The sequence below is a fragment of the Callithrix jacchus genome, chromosome 15, assembly GCF_049354715.1.
Source record: "Callithrix jacchus isolate 240 chromosome 15, calJac240_pri, whole genome shotgun sequence".
Classification (NCBI taxonomy): Eukaryota; Metazoa; Chordata; class Mammalia; order Primates; family Cebidae; genus Callithrix; species Callithrix jacchus.
The window spans coordinates 11,815,008-11,829,988 of NC_133516.1; the positions used below are offsets into that span (position 1 = coordinate 11,815,008).

Genomic DNA, 14,981 nt, shown 5'->3' on the forward strand with positions numbered 1-14,981 from the left:
GGGACTAGCCCAATCAAACATAAAAGGGATGGGACTTTGGTCACTGTTCCACATTTCCAGATGTTTACTGTGTGCCAGGCTTGGTGCTAAATGCTTTTCTGAAGTATCACACTAGATTCTCACATAAGTAGGACAGCAACTGTTCTTCACATTTTATAGATGAAGGGCTTGATCTCAGGTTAGATCCCTCAGCGGAGAGCCCACAGTGAGGAAGCAATGGGACCTGTGACGGCAAGGCCTGTGTTCAGAACTGCCAGGCCACACAGAACTCAACTCACTACAACCTCCTGAAGTGGGTGTGATTATTCTTCCCACTTTGCAGAGGAGGACATGGGCCCATAGAGCTTGTAGGTGGAGTTGAGCCTGGGCAGTCTGGCTCCAGAGTGTACACGGTCTCAACCACTGGCTCACATGGCTTCTTAGGAAGCAGGAGAAAAGGCAGCTCAGGCCACCATGTGAAAAGAGTGGAGCGGGGACAGTGGTGTGGCTGGGACCATGCTGTGATGGAGTCCAGTGGGCACATTCAGGATGAGGTAAAACATGCTGGCCCTGGTGAGGGGCTAGATGGGGCTGGGATGAGGGGGGAGCCAGGTGAACTTGGGGTTGGGTTGGTGCAGCTGGAGGGTGCACAGAGTGTCTCTGAGGTGAGGCTGGGTGGGGTGGGAACGCCATGTTTGGTCTGGGACACGGAGCGTTTGGATGGCTATGGGACAGTGCAGTGGAGAGTCAAAAAGGCTGCTCGGACCCAGGTCTGGTGAGACGGAGGCTGGAGGTGGGATGAGCTGTCTAGGAGAAACACAGAGTGGGAAGCAGAGGCTCTCGACTTGGCTTTCTTGCTTGCCAAAGGAGGGTTCTGGAACAAAAAACTGGAATCTAAGCTGGAGAGGAAGAAAGATGGAGAATGAGAGAATGCACAAGCATGGGACAGAATAATATGCATTTCTTTGGCTCCTTTGTACCTGAGTCTTCTAAAGCTGCGGGCAGATGACCCCTGGGAGGCTGCAGGGATGCCAGCTGGGAGCTGAGTGCAGCTCTGCTGCCTGGGCATGGCCTGGGTGAGGGTGCAGACCCCTGCCTGTGATTGCCAGGGAGCATGAGTGATGAGAACAAGGTGGCTGACAGGGTGAGGCCCAAGCCTGGAGCCCGCCCCGGTTGGGGGAGGGGTCTGGGACCTTTGAGGGCGTCTTAGGGAGCTTCCCCAGCCCTAAGGGCACCACGAACTACACTTCACACTGACCTGGGCATACACAGTTGCATGATCTCTCGCTCACTCTCACATGCAAATGTAGACCATACAACCATCCTGCCCACAGATCCAGAAAGCCCAGGACACAACAGAGCTGTAGTGCCTGCCTGACCCCCATGCACAACAGACCTAGCCCAGGAACATGCCCAGTGGCAGGAGCCACTCACCCGAGCCCTCACTGCCTGAAAACCCCCCAGCCTCTGGCCTCGTTTGCCCCCTTTTGTCAGCCAGCCAGGGGGACAGAACAGGCCTGGATCTAACCCAAGGCCCAGACTCAGCCTGACACTGTGTGAACTCAAGGCCTTCCCCACCTCACCCAGGGCCAGAGCCCTTGCCTGTAAAGTGGAAGTGGGAATGGCCACCACCCAGGTAGAAACCCTCACTTAGGGCCTCATGGCCAGGCATCAGGGCTGTTGGGAGAGGGGCCAAGGAGCCCTTGCCTGTCTTGGTATCCCACCATCACCAGGAGGGGGCTGCATGGGCATCACACCCCTCACAGATGAGGCAGCGAAGGGCCTCGAGGTGAGTTGGGGCAAGGCCCCAGCTCTGCTGCTGCTCCTGCAGTCTGAGATGGGAGGGTAGCTAGTGGCCAACCCCAAGGACTCTAGGCTAGGGACCCCTTATCTGGGTCCCGTGGCCTGCTCCTAGCCTGCATGCTGCCTCATGGGGGTCCTCTGGCTGGCCCAGGAGCACGATCAGCCCAGCAGAGCAGCTCGGTGTTATGGGGAAGGGAGGCCCGGCCCACCAGGTCAACTGCCTGGGGCCCCAGCCACATGTATATTTAATGATGTCTATTATTCCTGTTTTGTCTCTGGAAAGGACTGAGCAGCTGACAGCAGAGCTGCAAACAGCCCAGGACCTGGGCCTGGGCCTGCTCCATACTCCAGCTGGGCCCGAGGCCCCCTGGAGCTCTCTACCTCTCCTGACAGCCTCACAGAACCTGCTGCATCCCTCCAAAAAGGCACACCTCCTCCAGGAAGCCTTCGCTGCTGCTCACAGGTCTTACATCTAGGCTCTGCATTCAAAAACTGTTCAACCTGCACCAGCTTCCGAGGGACAGTAGAATACCGCGAGGGGCCGGCACTGTCCCTGGCACATTGTAGGTACTCAATGAGCCCCTGCCAGCCCCTCTGCTCCTGGCTTCTGAGGCAACAGGAAATGGTCAGCCACCTTGTTCTCATGGGGGAGCCTTCCTGCCACCCAGATGGTCACAAAGGCCTCCTGGGATACTGCCCACCTTGGCAGCCAGGCCCCTCTGGAGGGGCCAGTCTGGGCGTGACACCCATGACCAGCTCCCTGGGCAGAGCCTGCCCGTGCCTGGATGAGAAACCCTGCATTCTCCTTGCCACCCATGGCCTGGGGCTGCCCTGGGGATCCAGGCTCCACCCTCTTAAACTCCCAGGCCCACTGCTACCTTCAATGCTTGAGCTGTGCCCACCTGACTCAACCTGGCTACTGTTCAGCAAGGTTACAAAGTGTTCTCAGTCTGGACAGGAATGGTTTTCAATCCTTTATTTCAGAAAGGAGAGCCAGAAGAATTGGGGACTTAGAAAACAGATTCTAAACTCAAAAGTCCCTGGCCCAGGTGTGTAGACCCAGGGTCTGGGGGTTTTGTGCTGCGCAGGGGCTGCCCTGGGAGGGTCAAAAAGACGGAGGCACTTTAGGACACCCCTTAGGCTGTGGAGGGTGTCAGCTGGGCCTTTGAAGCCACTAAGCTCTGCTTCCAATCCTGGAGAGCCTTGAGTGGAGGACCCAAGGTGTTTGTGTATCCCAGTAGGACCGATGCCCCCAGGGAGATGAGACAGGTAGGCGGGAGGCCTCGCAGGTGCCATTACTTCTTCACGATCTGGATGACCTCCTCATGCTCCGTGGTGTGGGTCAGACCCACCTGCTGTGGATTGTACTTGGTGATGGTGCCCTGGGTGAGGAATGGGGGCAGAGGGGTCACCTCAGCCTGCACTGGCCAAGGGCAAGGCCACGAAAGATATCCCCGGGGTGTGTGTTCTGGGGGTGAACGCCGGCGTAAGGTCAGGGCCCCAGGCAGCAGGATATCTGCAGTGGTCTGACCATCCCTGACCTCAAAGGTGGGGGAGGGCCAGGCACAGTGGCTAATGCCTGTAATCCCAGCACTTTTGGAGGCCTCATTTAAGCTCAAGGATCACTTGAGCTCAGGAGTTCCAGACCAGTCTGGGCCAGATAGCAAGATCCCATCTCCATGAAAAATCAGCCAAGCATGCTGCTCTGTGCCTATACTCCTAGCTACTTGTGACGCTGAGGTGGGAGGATTGCTTGAGCACAGGATGTCAAGGATGCAGTGAGTCGCGATTGTGCTACTGCACTCCAGCCTGGGAGACAGAGCCAGACCCCGTCTCAAAGAAAAAAAAAAAAAGAAAAAGGGTGGGGAAGGCCCGTGTCCAGCCTGGGTGAACACATACATTCTATGGAGGACAGACACACGGTCATGCCAATCCCCACAGGAAAAACAGGAACACCATGCAGAGGAATGTGAATGCCTTGCTCTATGCCTAATCCGGGGGCTCTGCTGGGTCTAACCCCCTGCCTGCCTCCCACCCAGACACTTACCCACACCAGGGCATACTTGAACTCGCTGGTGAGTGACTGGTGGATGCCGGGGCACTGGAGGACAGGAGACAGAGGTGAGACTCCACTTAACCCCATCTCAAGCTTGACCGCACTGTCTCTCACTCCTCCTGGCCCCACCTGTGACCTGAAGCCTCCCACATATCACATCACCCCCAACTCCCAGAGCAGCATACACCCTCCAGTGCTTCTTGGTAGGGATGAAGGTCACAGGGGTCCCAGAGGTCATGTGAAATTGGAAAGAGACCCTGGAGGGGCAGCCAGCATTTGCCCTGAGTGTGGACCTCTGGTTGCCACACTGATGGTGGGACAGTGGAGGGCGGCAGGGAAGGGACTCTGCAATTGTGCGATGCGGCTCCTCCCCCTACATGCCCACAAGACTTCTAGGCCCCAGTGGGAGACAAAACGCCTCAGCCCAGTGTCCCGGGGGCAGAGGCGGCGCTAGGCCTGCAGGTCCACTTCCCTGACAGAGATGGGAAGGTCGCTGATTCGGGCCTGCAAATGGGTCTTACATTTTACTCAGCTTGCCACTTGGGAGTGTCTGAAGGGATTCAGGAGGGTAATCGTGAGTCATCTTGGCTCCTCCTGCTGTGATCTCAAGCCTAGGTCTTAGAGAGATGGGACTTTGCGTGGCCTCATTTGTTCAACACCTCCAGGGTGGCACCCAGAGACCTGGGGCTGGGCTTTCAGAAGGAATGAATGCATGAGACCAGATTGCAAGCCCAGCCACCACTATCATAAGGGGCTAGAGGAACAGTGTCTCTTGCTTCCATGATACAGATCCCAAGAAGAAATCAGCTTGAGGAAAACAACACCTGGGAAAGCAACAGCCCAGAAGCACAGCCATGTGACCCAACACTTGGCCACCACCGGTGCCTGCAGGGTCATGTTCAGGTGACAGAATTCTGGACAGAGAAAGGCAGCCTCGTGCTCCCTGAGCCAATAGCACCTCCTCTGGGGCCTGTGCATGCCTGCTCCCCTATCTGGGATGCTCCCCACCCCAACTCCTCACTGCCAGACCTGCTAGTTCTACAAGCCAGCTCAGGTGGCCTCCTTGAAACCTGTCCTGACTTCTGTGTTGAGCCAGCGCCACTCCCCACTCCTTGGATGATGCCTGAACGGCATGGGAGCAGGGTTACTGGCATCTATGCACTACAGGCAGTGTGCTGAGTGCCCTACATGCTGGACTTCATCCAACGTGTCTTCCTGACGACCCAGGGGGGCAGGCAGCACATCCCACCTCAAAGGAGAGGTTGGAGGCACAGCACATGGCTAGGAAGCGGTACTGCAGACGCAGCCTCAGACTGTCCAACTCCAGAGCCTGAGTGTCATCATCTGAGATTGAGACCAGCAGAGCCCACCCCTGGCCCAGGGCACCTCAGGCAGAACAGCGCTCCAAGGGGCATACAGAGCTCCCGCCCCTTGTTAGGGCAGGTCTTGTCAACTCACCACGTGCTCCACTGAGGCCCCTTTCCGGAGGATGATGGCATCTGTGAAGTCCGGCCTCTCTGCAGGGCGAGATGGGGAGAGCGTCAACCACACACGAAAACCCACACTGCCACCTCATGATTCTGCCCGAGGGAAGAGATGGCTGCAGAGGCCCTTTCAGTCTCCTTGCCTTGGCCTAATGTCCCCAATATCCAGCACGCCCTCCGCGTATATCCCTGCGCCATCTTCTACAAGCCTTACTTGAACACAGTGACTCAAAATAAATCAAAGTCCAGGATCACACTGCCTGCCATCCATCTGCTGTGACAGCACTGACAGAGACCCGGATCTAGACTCAACGGGCAGGACCCAAAGGGGTGTTGGAGTCTCGTGAGGGAAACTAGCTCGCTCCTTGCTGCCAAGGTCAGGGTTGATGCAAAGTGCTCCGAATTCAGCAGCTGGGACCCCAGGGCATATGTGTGTGTGCAGCAATCAGGAGGATGGGTGGGGGTCAGACATGGGGAGGGCTCTTGTGGATTCAGGTCACTAATGCTCCTGCGGTGGGGTCTGTCACTGTGAGGAGAGGTCAGGATGGCACTAACTGCTGCAGCCAGTGAGGACCCCGAGGTAGCCTTGCCCCACCAGGGCACCCTCAAAACCAGCAGTGCCCAGTGCTGAGAAGGGAAAAGAGCTGAGATGTGTCTAAATAAGCCAGGCCACAGCTGGTGCCGGGATCTCTGGGCACCTCCCACAGGCCTAACAGCCTTTTAGGGAGGATGAAGCTCAGCCTGTTTCTCAGCTACATGCAGTGTAACTCACATCCTCTCTTCCTGGTGTAGATGCAGGTCAGGACCAAGTACTCCCAAAGCATCTCCAGCAGGTAGTCCACGTTCAGCTTCATGCCACAGCTGCAGAGAGGGAGGCGGCCAGTCAGGCAGGGGCCCCTGTGAGTTCAGAGGCTGGGTCTCCACTTCTTACTATTGGAGGGGACAATTTCCACTGGCCAGCATGGGCACCAAGGCCAGCTGGCTCGCCAGTGCCCACAGGGAAACAAGCCCATTACTCTTGATGGCAGCTTGACGTTTCTGCTGCCAGTGCCTCTGGACACCAATCATGGTCACAGTCAACCAGGGTCAGCATCTCTCCTGGGGGCTGGCAAGACCGTCCTCTGTGGAGGGTTGTAGCTTGTGTCTGATGAAGGGCTGCCATGGGGAGATGGCTGGGGGCTGTGATGGGACCAAGGGCAAAGGCTGGGACCCAGAGCTCACTCCTTGCAGAGGAGCTAGAAATTGCCAGGAAGTCCAGTAGGGATTTCAGCATGAAGAGAACCGAGGCTCTGGAGGCACCAGGTCTAGGGTGGACCGTGGCTTAATCGTTTGCAGTGTGACCCTGAGCTGTGTCCTAACCTCTGTAAAGCTGTTCTACACACAAGCAGGTAAAGCTGTAGAGCTGTCGGCCCTGAGGATGGCAGCCCCTCTAAGGCCTGGGACACAGCAAAAAAAAGAGGAGCTGAGGCTGTGCTATGGGACGGACACTGCTCTTTGTGATGGCAACAATAATCATGAAATGGTCCTTGTACTCAGGCCAGGACCCTCAACCACCATTGGCACTGTCCAGCCTCTTGGTCCCTGAGCTCTCTGTACTGTCGGCTGAGCTTCACTGTGAAGCTGCAGAGCGCCGGCTTGAAGCCAGGAAACCAGAAAAGGGAAGCACCTGAATCAGTCTGCCCCAGGGAGGAACCTGCCAGGTGGTGCTAGCAAGTGAACAAACAGCCAGTGTCGGTGGTATCCCTGGGACCCACCCTGCAAAGGAGGGCAGGAATTAGGTGACCAGAGCCTGAGAACATTAGTTCCTTTTCCCCCATTTGAGCTGTGATCAGACAGAGGGCCTGAGCTTTCGGGCCTGTAAAGGCTGCCAGGGGCTGGGGAGGAACTGAGTCCCCAGAGGTTGCTGCAAGGAAAATTCAAAAGTTGAGCCCATAGACATGGCAGAGAGGAGGAGCTGGGCCCCAAAACACCTACCTGAAGACGTTCTGGGCCAAGAGAGGATACCAGCAGGCAAATGCTGGGCCCGGGAGGGCCGTCGGGAGGCATCAGCTTGGCCCCATGGGGCCACAGGAAGGCTGGGGGTGGGGCCTGTGGATACAGGCTGCCACAGGCAGGAGCTGGGCCTAAGCAGAGGCCACAGTGATGCCACAAGCTGGGCCTGGAGGGTCCAATGAAAGTCACAGGCTGGGCCCGGTATGGGCCTGGCGCAGGCAGAAGCTGGGCCTGGGGAGGCCGGGCACGGAAAGGAAGCTTTGGGCCTGGACAGGACACCGGGAGGCAGGAGCTGGCCCGGGAGAGTCTGATAGGCAAGCTGGGCTGAGGAAGACCCCTGCGAGGGAGCGCCTGGGCCTAGACTCAAGGCAAAAGTGAGACGAGAGCTGGGTCTGGAGAGGTTTGCCATACGCATGAGCTGGGCCCCAATGAGCCACTGTGAGGGAAGCGCTGGGTTCCAATGAGCCACTGTGAGGGAAGCGCTGGGCTCCAATGAGCCACTGTAAAAAAAGCACTGGGCTCCAATGAGCCACTGTAAGAAAAGCACTGGGCTCCAACGAGCCACTGTGAGGGAAGTGCTGGGCTCCAATGAGCCACTGTGAGGAAAGTGCTGGGCTCCAATGAGCCACTGTGAGGAAAGTGCTGGGCTCCAATGAGCCACTGTGAGGAAAGTGCTGGGCTCCAATGAGCCACTGTGAGGGAAGCGCTGGGCCTGTGGACGCAGCCAGAATGCAGGCAGGCAGGATCTTCGTCTGGGGAAGCCATCAGCAGGCAGCAGCTGGTGCTGGGGAGGCTGCGGAGAGTCCAGAGCTGGGCCAAAAGGGGCCAATGTCAGGTGGTAGCAGGGCCTGTCAAGGCAACCGCGAGGCAGAACGGAGGCCCAGAAAGCCCCACTTGAGAAAGCTTCAGGCCTACAGAAGGTTGCTGGAAGCTCATCAGGAGCCGAGCGAAAAGCAGCTGCCGGGAGGCACGACGTGGTCCAGTAGATGAGGCCAGGTGGAGAATCTGGGCCTGGGGAGGCCGCCACAAGGGAGGCATAGGCTGGACCTCCCAGAGGCTGAGGGGAGGTAGAAGCTGGGCCCCAGGGGGCCGTTGGGAGGCAACAGCTGGCCCTGGAGGCACCGATGTGAGGATGTTTTCCACCCATGAAAAGGAGACGCCATGAGGGCAGGAACTGGGCCTGGAGAGGCTGACTTCAGGATTCGATGCTTGGGCCTCCCAAGACCAGCAGGAGGAGGCAGCAGGAGCCGGGCCTGCAGAAGCTGACTCGGGAATGTCTAGGGCCTGGAGATGCCCTCAGAGGGCAGGAGCCAAGCCCGGAGAGGCCACTTGTGAGGCATGAGCCAGGTGGGCCGGGAGAGCCTGAGTCAAGTCTGAGCTTTTGGGCCTACAAACGCCATCGGGAGCTGGGCAAGAGCTGAGTCCACAGAGGTTGCTGTGAGGCAAATTCAGAAGTTGGGCCCATAGATGCTGCCGAGAGGAGGTGCTGGGCCCCGAGAGGCCTACCTGAAGACGTTCTAAGCCCAGAGAGGATGCCACCAGGCAAACGCTGGGCCCGGGAGTGCCACCGGGCCTGTGGATACAGGTTGCCGCAGAGGCAGGAGCTGAGCCTGAGCAGAGGCCACTGTGATGCCACAAGCTGGGCCTGGAGGGTCCACTGAAAAATGGAGACTGGGCCCAGAATGTCCTGGTGCAGGCAGAAGCTTTGGGCCTCCTGAAGAGGCCTGGCTCGGATAAGAAGCTTTGGGCCTGAACAGGCCACCGTGAGGCAGAAGCTGGCCCAGGAGAGACCGTGATAGGCAAGCTGGGCTGAAGAAGGGCACTGTGAGGGAGGACCTGGGCCTAGACTCGAGGCAAGTGTGAGGTGAGAGTTGGGTCCGGAGAGGTTTGCCACAGGCACAAGCTGGGCCCCAACGGGCCAGTGTGAGGGAGGCACGGGGCCTGCGGATGCAGCCAGGATGCAGGTAGGCAAGACCTTGGCCTGCGGAAGCAGCCAGCAGGCAGCAGCTGGGGCTGGGGAGGCTGCGGGGACTCCAGAGCTCGGCCCTGAGGCCCAGTGCTGCTTTGTCCTCCCGCTGGCCTCGGGAGGCCCAAGCATTGGGTCATGAAGTCCGCGTCTGCAGGTCCAGCTCCTGCCCTCCCGGCGGCACCCCCCAACGTGGGTGCAATACATCATCACGTGGTCCCCTCCGAGGCTAGGTCCTGCATCCCAGTGGCCCCACGGGGCCCAGGTCCTGTTCCCATCAGGCTGTCACTCCAGGAGGCCCAGCCTGTGCCTCCCTACTGGCAGCCTCACCAGGCCTGAACCTCCTCCTGGCCACATCAACCGGCCCAAGTTTTGAGCCAGGCAGCCTCTTTTGGCTCGGCCTTTCGTCTGTCGACCCGAAGCTTCCTCAGGTGGGGCCTTCTAGGTGTCTCTTCTGTTGAGGCCACTGGGAGGCAGAAGGGACGCCCGAAAGGTGCCACCTGAGGAAGCTTTGGGCCGACAGATGAAAGGCCTCCAGGAGATGGCCAGGAGCCGAGCCAAAAGACGCTGCTGGGGACCAGGTGCAGTGGCTCACGCCTGTAATCCCAGCACTTTGGGAGGCAGAGATGGGTGGATCACGAGGTCAGGAGATCGAGACCATCCTGGTCAACGTGGTGAAACCCTGTCTCAACTAAAAGTACAAAAAATTAACTGGGCATGGTGGTGTGTGCCTGTAATCCCAGCTGCTCAGGAGGCTGAGGCAGGAGAATTGCCTGAACCCAGGAGGCGGACATTGTGGTGAACTGAGATTGTGCCATTGCACTCCAGCCTGGGCAATAAGAGCAAAACTCCACCTCAAAAAAAAAAAAATTAGCTGGGCATGGTGGTGCATGCCTGTAATCCCAGCTACTGAGGAGGCTGAGGCAGGAGAATTGCCTGAACCCAGGAGGCGGACATTGCGGTGAACCGAGATAGTGCCATTGCACTCCAGCCTGGGCAACAAGAGTAAAACTCCATCTCAAAAAAAAAAAAAAAAAATTAGCTGGGCACGGTGGCACGTGCCTGTAATCCCAGCTACTCAGGAGGCTGAGGAAGGAGAATTGCCTGAGCCCAAAAGGCGGAGGTTGTGGTGAGCCGAGATCACACCATTCTACTCCAGCCTGGGTAACGAGAGCAAAAATAGGTCTCAAAAAAAAAAATACAAAAAATTAGCTGGGCATGGTGGTGCATGCCTGTAATCCCAGCTACTCAGGAGGCTGAGGCAGGAGAACTGCCTAAACCCAAGAGGCAAAAGTTGAGGTGAGCCGAGATCAGGTCACTGCACTCACGCCTGGGTAACAAGAGAAAAACTCCATCTCAAAAAAAAAAAAAAAAGAGGCTGCCAGGGGCAAAACTTCGGCCCGTAGACAAGGCCAAGAGGAGGATCCAGGCCTGGAGAGGCCGCCAGTACAGAGGCAGAGGACGGGGCTCCAGGAGAGGCTGATGGGAGGCAGGAGCTAAGCCCAGGGGGCCTTTGGGAAGCATGAGCTGGCCCTAGAAGGGTCCATGTGACAATGTTTTGCACCCATGGGGAGGAGATGCCAGGAGAACTGGAGCTGGGCCTGGAGAGGCCGAATTGAGAACCCAATGCTTGAGCCTGCAGAAGCCAACAGGAGGAGTCTGGACCCGGGCCTGGAGAAGCCGACTCTGGGACATCTGGGGCCTATGGGAACCCTGGCTGGGCAGAAGCTGAGCCTGGAGGCCAGCGTGAGGCATGACCTGGGTAGTCTTGGAGAGCCTGAGTCGAGGGCCTGAGCTTTCGGGCCTACAAAGGCCTCCGGGAGCTGGGGAGGAGCCGAGTCCACAGAGGTTGCTGCGAGGCGAGAATGGAAGGTTGGCCCTTAGAAGCCGCCGGAAGGAGGGCCTGGGCCCCAAGAGGCTGACCTGAAGACACTCTGGACAAGGAGACGATGCCAGGAGGCCAATGCTGGGCATGGAAGGGCTGCCTGGGGGCACCAGTTTGGCCCAAGAGAGCCACCGGGAGGCTACAAGCTGGGCCTGTGAAGACAGGCTGCCACAGAGGCAGGAGCTGGGCTGAGCGGAGGCCACAATGAAGCCACAAGCTGGGTCTGGAGGGTCCACTGAGAGGTGGAGGCTGGGCCTGGAGGGGCCTAGCACAGGCAAAAGCCAGGCCTGGATAGGCGGGGCCCAGAGAGGAAGCTTCAGGCCTGGACAGGCCGCTGGGAGGCAGGAGCTGGCGGAGAATTTATGAGAGGTGAGCTGGGCCAAGAGAGGCCGGTGCGAGGGAGGGCCTGTGTCCAGACTCAAGGCCAGCACAAAGTGAGAGCTGGCTCCAGAGACGTCCGGCAAAGGCATGACTTGAGCCTCAACTGGCCAGTGTGAGGGAGGCGCTGGGCCTGTGGATGCAGCCGGGATGCAGGCAGGCAGGCAGGATCTTGGCCTGCGGAAGCAGCCAGCAGGCAGCAGCTGGGGCTGGGGAGGCTGGGGGGACTCCAAAGCTCGGCCCTGAGGCCCAGTCCTGCTTTGTCCTCCCACTGGCCTTGGGAGGCCCAATCATTGGGTCATGAAGTCTGCGTCTGCAGGTCCAGCTCCTGCCCTTCCGGCGGCACCCCCCAACCTGGGCACAATACATCATCACATGGTCCCCTCCGGGGCCAGCTCCGGCATCCCAGTGGCCCCTGGAACCCAGGTCCTGATTCCCATCAGGTGGCCTCTCCAGGAGCCCCAGCCTCTGCCTCCCTACTGGCAGCCACACCAGGCCTAGCACCTCCTCCTGGCCACGTCTACCGGCCCAAGTTTTGCCCCTGGCAGCCTCTTTTGGCTCGACTCCTGGCCAGCTCCCAGAGGCCTTTCGTCTGTTGGCCCAAAGCTTCCTCAGGTGGGGCCTTCCGGGCGTCCCTTCTGCCTCCCAGTGGCCTCAACAGAAGGGACACTGAGGAAGCTTTGGGCCGACAGACAAAAGGCCTCCGGGCGCTGGCCAGGAGCCGAGCCGAAAGACGCTGCTGGGGACCAGGCACAGTAGCTCACGCCTGTAATCCCAACACGTTGGGAGGCCGAGGCGGGTGGATCATGAGGTCAGGAAATTGAGACCATCCTGGTCAACATGGTGAAACCCCGTCTCTACTATAAATACAAAAAATTAGCTGGGCATGGTGGTGCGTGCCTGTCATCCCAGCTACTCAGCAGGCTGAGGCAGGAGAATTGCCTGAACCGAGAAGGGAGAGGTTGCAGTGAGCCGAGATCGTGCCACTGCACTCCAGCCTGGGCAGCAAGAGCAAAACTCCATCTCAAAAAGAAAAAAAACAATTAGTTGGCCACGGTGGTGCGTGCCTGTAATCCCAGTTACTCAGCAGGCTGAGGCAGGAGAATTGCCTGAACCCAGGAGGCGGAGGTTGCGGTGAGCCGAGATCGCGCCATTGCACTCCAGCCTGGGCAACAAGAGCAAAACTCCGTCTCAAAAAAAAAAAAAAAAAAAATAGCTGGGCACGGTGGCAGGTGCCTGTAATCCCAGCGACTCAGGAGGCTGAGGCAGGAGAATTGCCTGAACCCAGGAGGCAGAGGTTGCCGTGAGCCTAGATCGCACCATTCTACTCCAGCCTGGGTAACAAGAGCGAAACTCTGTCTCAAAAAAAAAAAGAAAAAGAAATTAGCTGGGTATGGTGGCGTGTGCCTGTAACTCCAGCTACTCAGGAGGCTGAGGCATGAGAATTGCCTAAACCCAAAAGGCGGAGGTTGAGGTGAACGGAGATCACGTCATTGTACCCACACCTGGGAAACAAGAGCAAAACTCCATCTCTTAAAAAAAAAAAAAAAAAAAAAAAAAAAAAAAAAAAGGCTGCCGGGAGCAAAACTTGGGCCCGTAGACGTGGCCAGGAGGAGGATCCAGGCCTTGAGAGGCCACCAGTACCGAGGCAGATGCTAGGCCTTAAGGAGAGGCTGATGGGAGGCAGGAGCTAAGCCCAGGGGGCCTTTGGGAAGCATGAGCTGGCCCTAGAAGAAACCACATGATGACGTTTGCACCCATGGGGAGGAGACACCAGTAGAACTGGAGCTGGGCCTGCAGAGGCCAAATTAAGAACCCAATGCTTAGGCCTGCAGAAGCCAATAGGAGGAGTCCAAAACCGGGCCTGAAGAAGCCGACTCTGGGACATCTGGGGCCTATAGGAACCCTGGGTGGGCAAAACCTGAGCCTGGAGAGGCCAGCATGAGGCATGAGCTGGGTAGTCCTGGAAAGCCTGAATCGAGGGCCTGAGCTTTTGGTCCTACAGAGGCCTCCAGGAGCTAGGGAGGAGCCGAGCAACAGAGGTTGCTGCGAGGCGAGGACAAAAGGTTGGCCCTAACAAGCTGCCAGAAGGAGGGGCTGGGACCAAAGAGGCTGACGTTCTGGACAAGGAGAGGATGCCAGAAGGCCACCGCTAGGCACAGAGGGCCGCCTGGGGGCACCGGTTTGGCCCGAGGGGGCCACCAGGAGGCCAGGAGCTGGGCCTGTGGAGACAGGCTGCCACAGAGGCAGGATCTGGGCTGAGCGCAGACCACGATGAGGCCATAAGCTGGGTCTGGAGGGTCCACTGTTAGGTGGAGGCTGGGCCCAGAGGGGCCTAGCGCAGGCAGGAGCCAGGCTTGGAGAGGCTGGGCCCGGAGAGGAAGCTTCGGGCCTGGACAGGCCGCTGGGAGGCAGGAGCTGGCCGGAGAGTTTATGAGAGGCGAGCTGGGCCGAGAAAGGCCGGTGCGAGGGAGGACCTGGGCTCAGACTCAAGGCCAGCACCAGGTGAGATCTGGGTCCAGAGACATGTGCTACAGGCCAAGCTGGGCCTCAACTGGCCAGTGTGAGGGAGGCGCTGGGTTTGTGGACGAAGTCAGGAGGTAGGCAGGATCTTGGCCTGGGAAAGCGGCCGGCACACAGTGGATGGTGCTGGGGGTGCTGTAGGGAGGCCAGAAGTGGGCATGGAGAGGCCGATGTCAGGATGTAGCTGGGCCTGTCTAGGCCACCGGGAGGCAGAAGGGACACCCCGAAATCCCCGAGGAAGCTTCGGGCCGACAGACGAGAGGCCGTCGGGAGGTGGCCAGGCGCCGAGTCAAAAGAGGCCGCCAGGGGGCAAAACACTGGCAGATAGACGCAGCCAGGATGATGATCCGGGTGTGTGGGGGCCGGCAGTAGGGAGGCAGAGGCTGGGCCTCCCGAAGAGGCTGACAGAAGGCAGGAGCTGTGTCCCAGGTGGCCGTTGGGAGGCAGGAGCTTGCCCTGGAGGAGCCCATGTTGGGGGGCTGCCGGGAAGGCAGAAGCTGGGCCTGCAGAGATAAACTTCAGGACCCAATGCTTGGGCCTCCCGAGGCCAGCATGATGAGGCAGCAGGAGCCGGGCCAGCAGAAGCCGACTCGGGAACGTCTGAGGCCTGGAGATGCCCTGGGAGGGCAGGAGCCGAGCCTGGAGAGGCCAGCGTGAGACATGAGCTGGGAGGGCCTGGAGATCCTGAGCTTTCGGGCCTATAAAGGACACCAGAAGCTGGGGAGGAACCGAGTCCCCAGAGGTTGCTGTGAGGCAAATTCAAAAGCTGAGCCCGTAGACACAGCTGAGAGGAGGAGCTGGGCCCCAAAAGGCCTACCTGAAGACGTTCTGGGCCCAGAGAGGATGCCAGCAGGCCAATGATGGGCATGGGAGGGCCCACTTCAGGAAGTTCTGGGCCTGGAGACGCTGCCAAAA

General features: G+C 58.7%; 1 protein-coding gene across 41 annotated transcripts in view; it reads right to left on the bottom strand.

Annotated features, from left to right (window-relative positions):
• Positions 1-14,981, bottom strand: part of LOC144576556 (uncharacterized) — a 537,019-nt gene that overhangs the window by 395,929 nt on the left and 126,109 nt on the right. For 2 of the 41 annotated variants that reach the window (XR_013527078.1, XM_078350263.1), the window contains exons 22-26: positions 7,297-14,972; positions 6,095-6,183; positions 5,297-5,355; positions 3,830-3,883; positions 2,744-3,164 (exon numbers count right to left, since the gene is read on the bottom strand). The exons of 34 other annotated variants lie outside the window; for them this stretch is intronic. Coding sequence is in view for 2 of the 7 variants with exons in the window: in XM_078350263.1 (XP_078206389.1) it covers positions 3,106-3,164; positions 3,830-3,883; positions 5,297-5,355; positions 6,095-6,183; positions 7,297-7,368 (333 nt within the window). In the remaining 5 variants the exon portion in view is untranslated. Of the gene's footprint in view, positions 1-2,743; positions 3,165-3,829; positions 3,884-4,359; positions 4,663-5,296; positions 5,356-6,094; positions 6,184-7,296; positions 14,973-14,981 lie in introns of those variants that run through there. 5 more of the 41 variants (XR_013527076.1, XR_013527079.1, XR_013527077.1 and 2 more) reach the window with 5 other exon arrangements.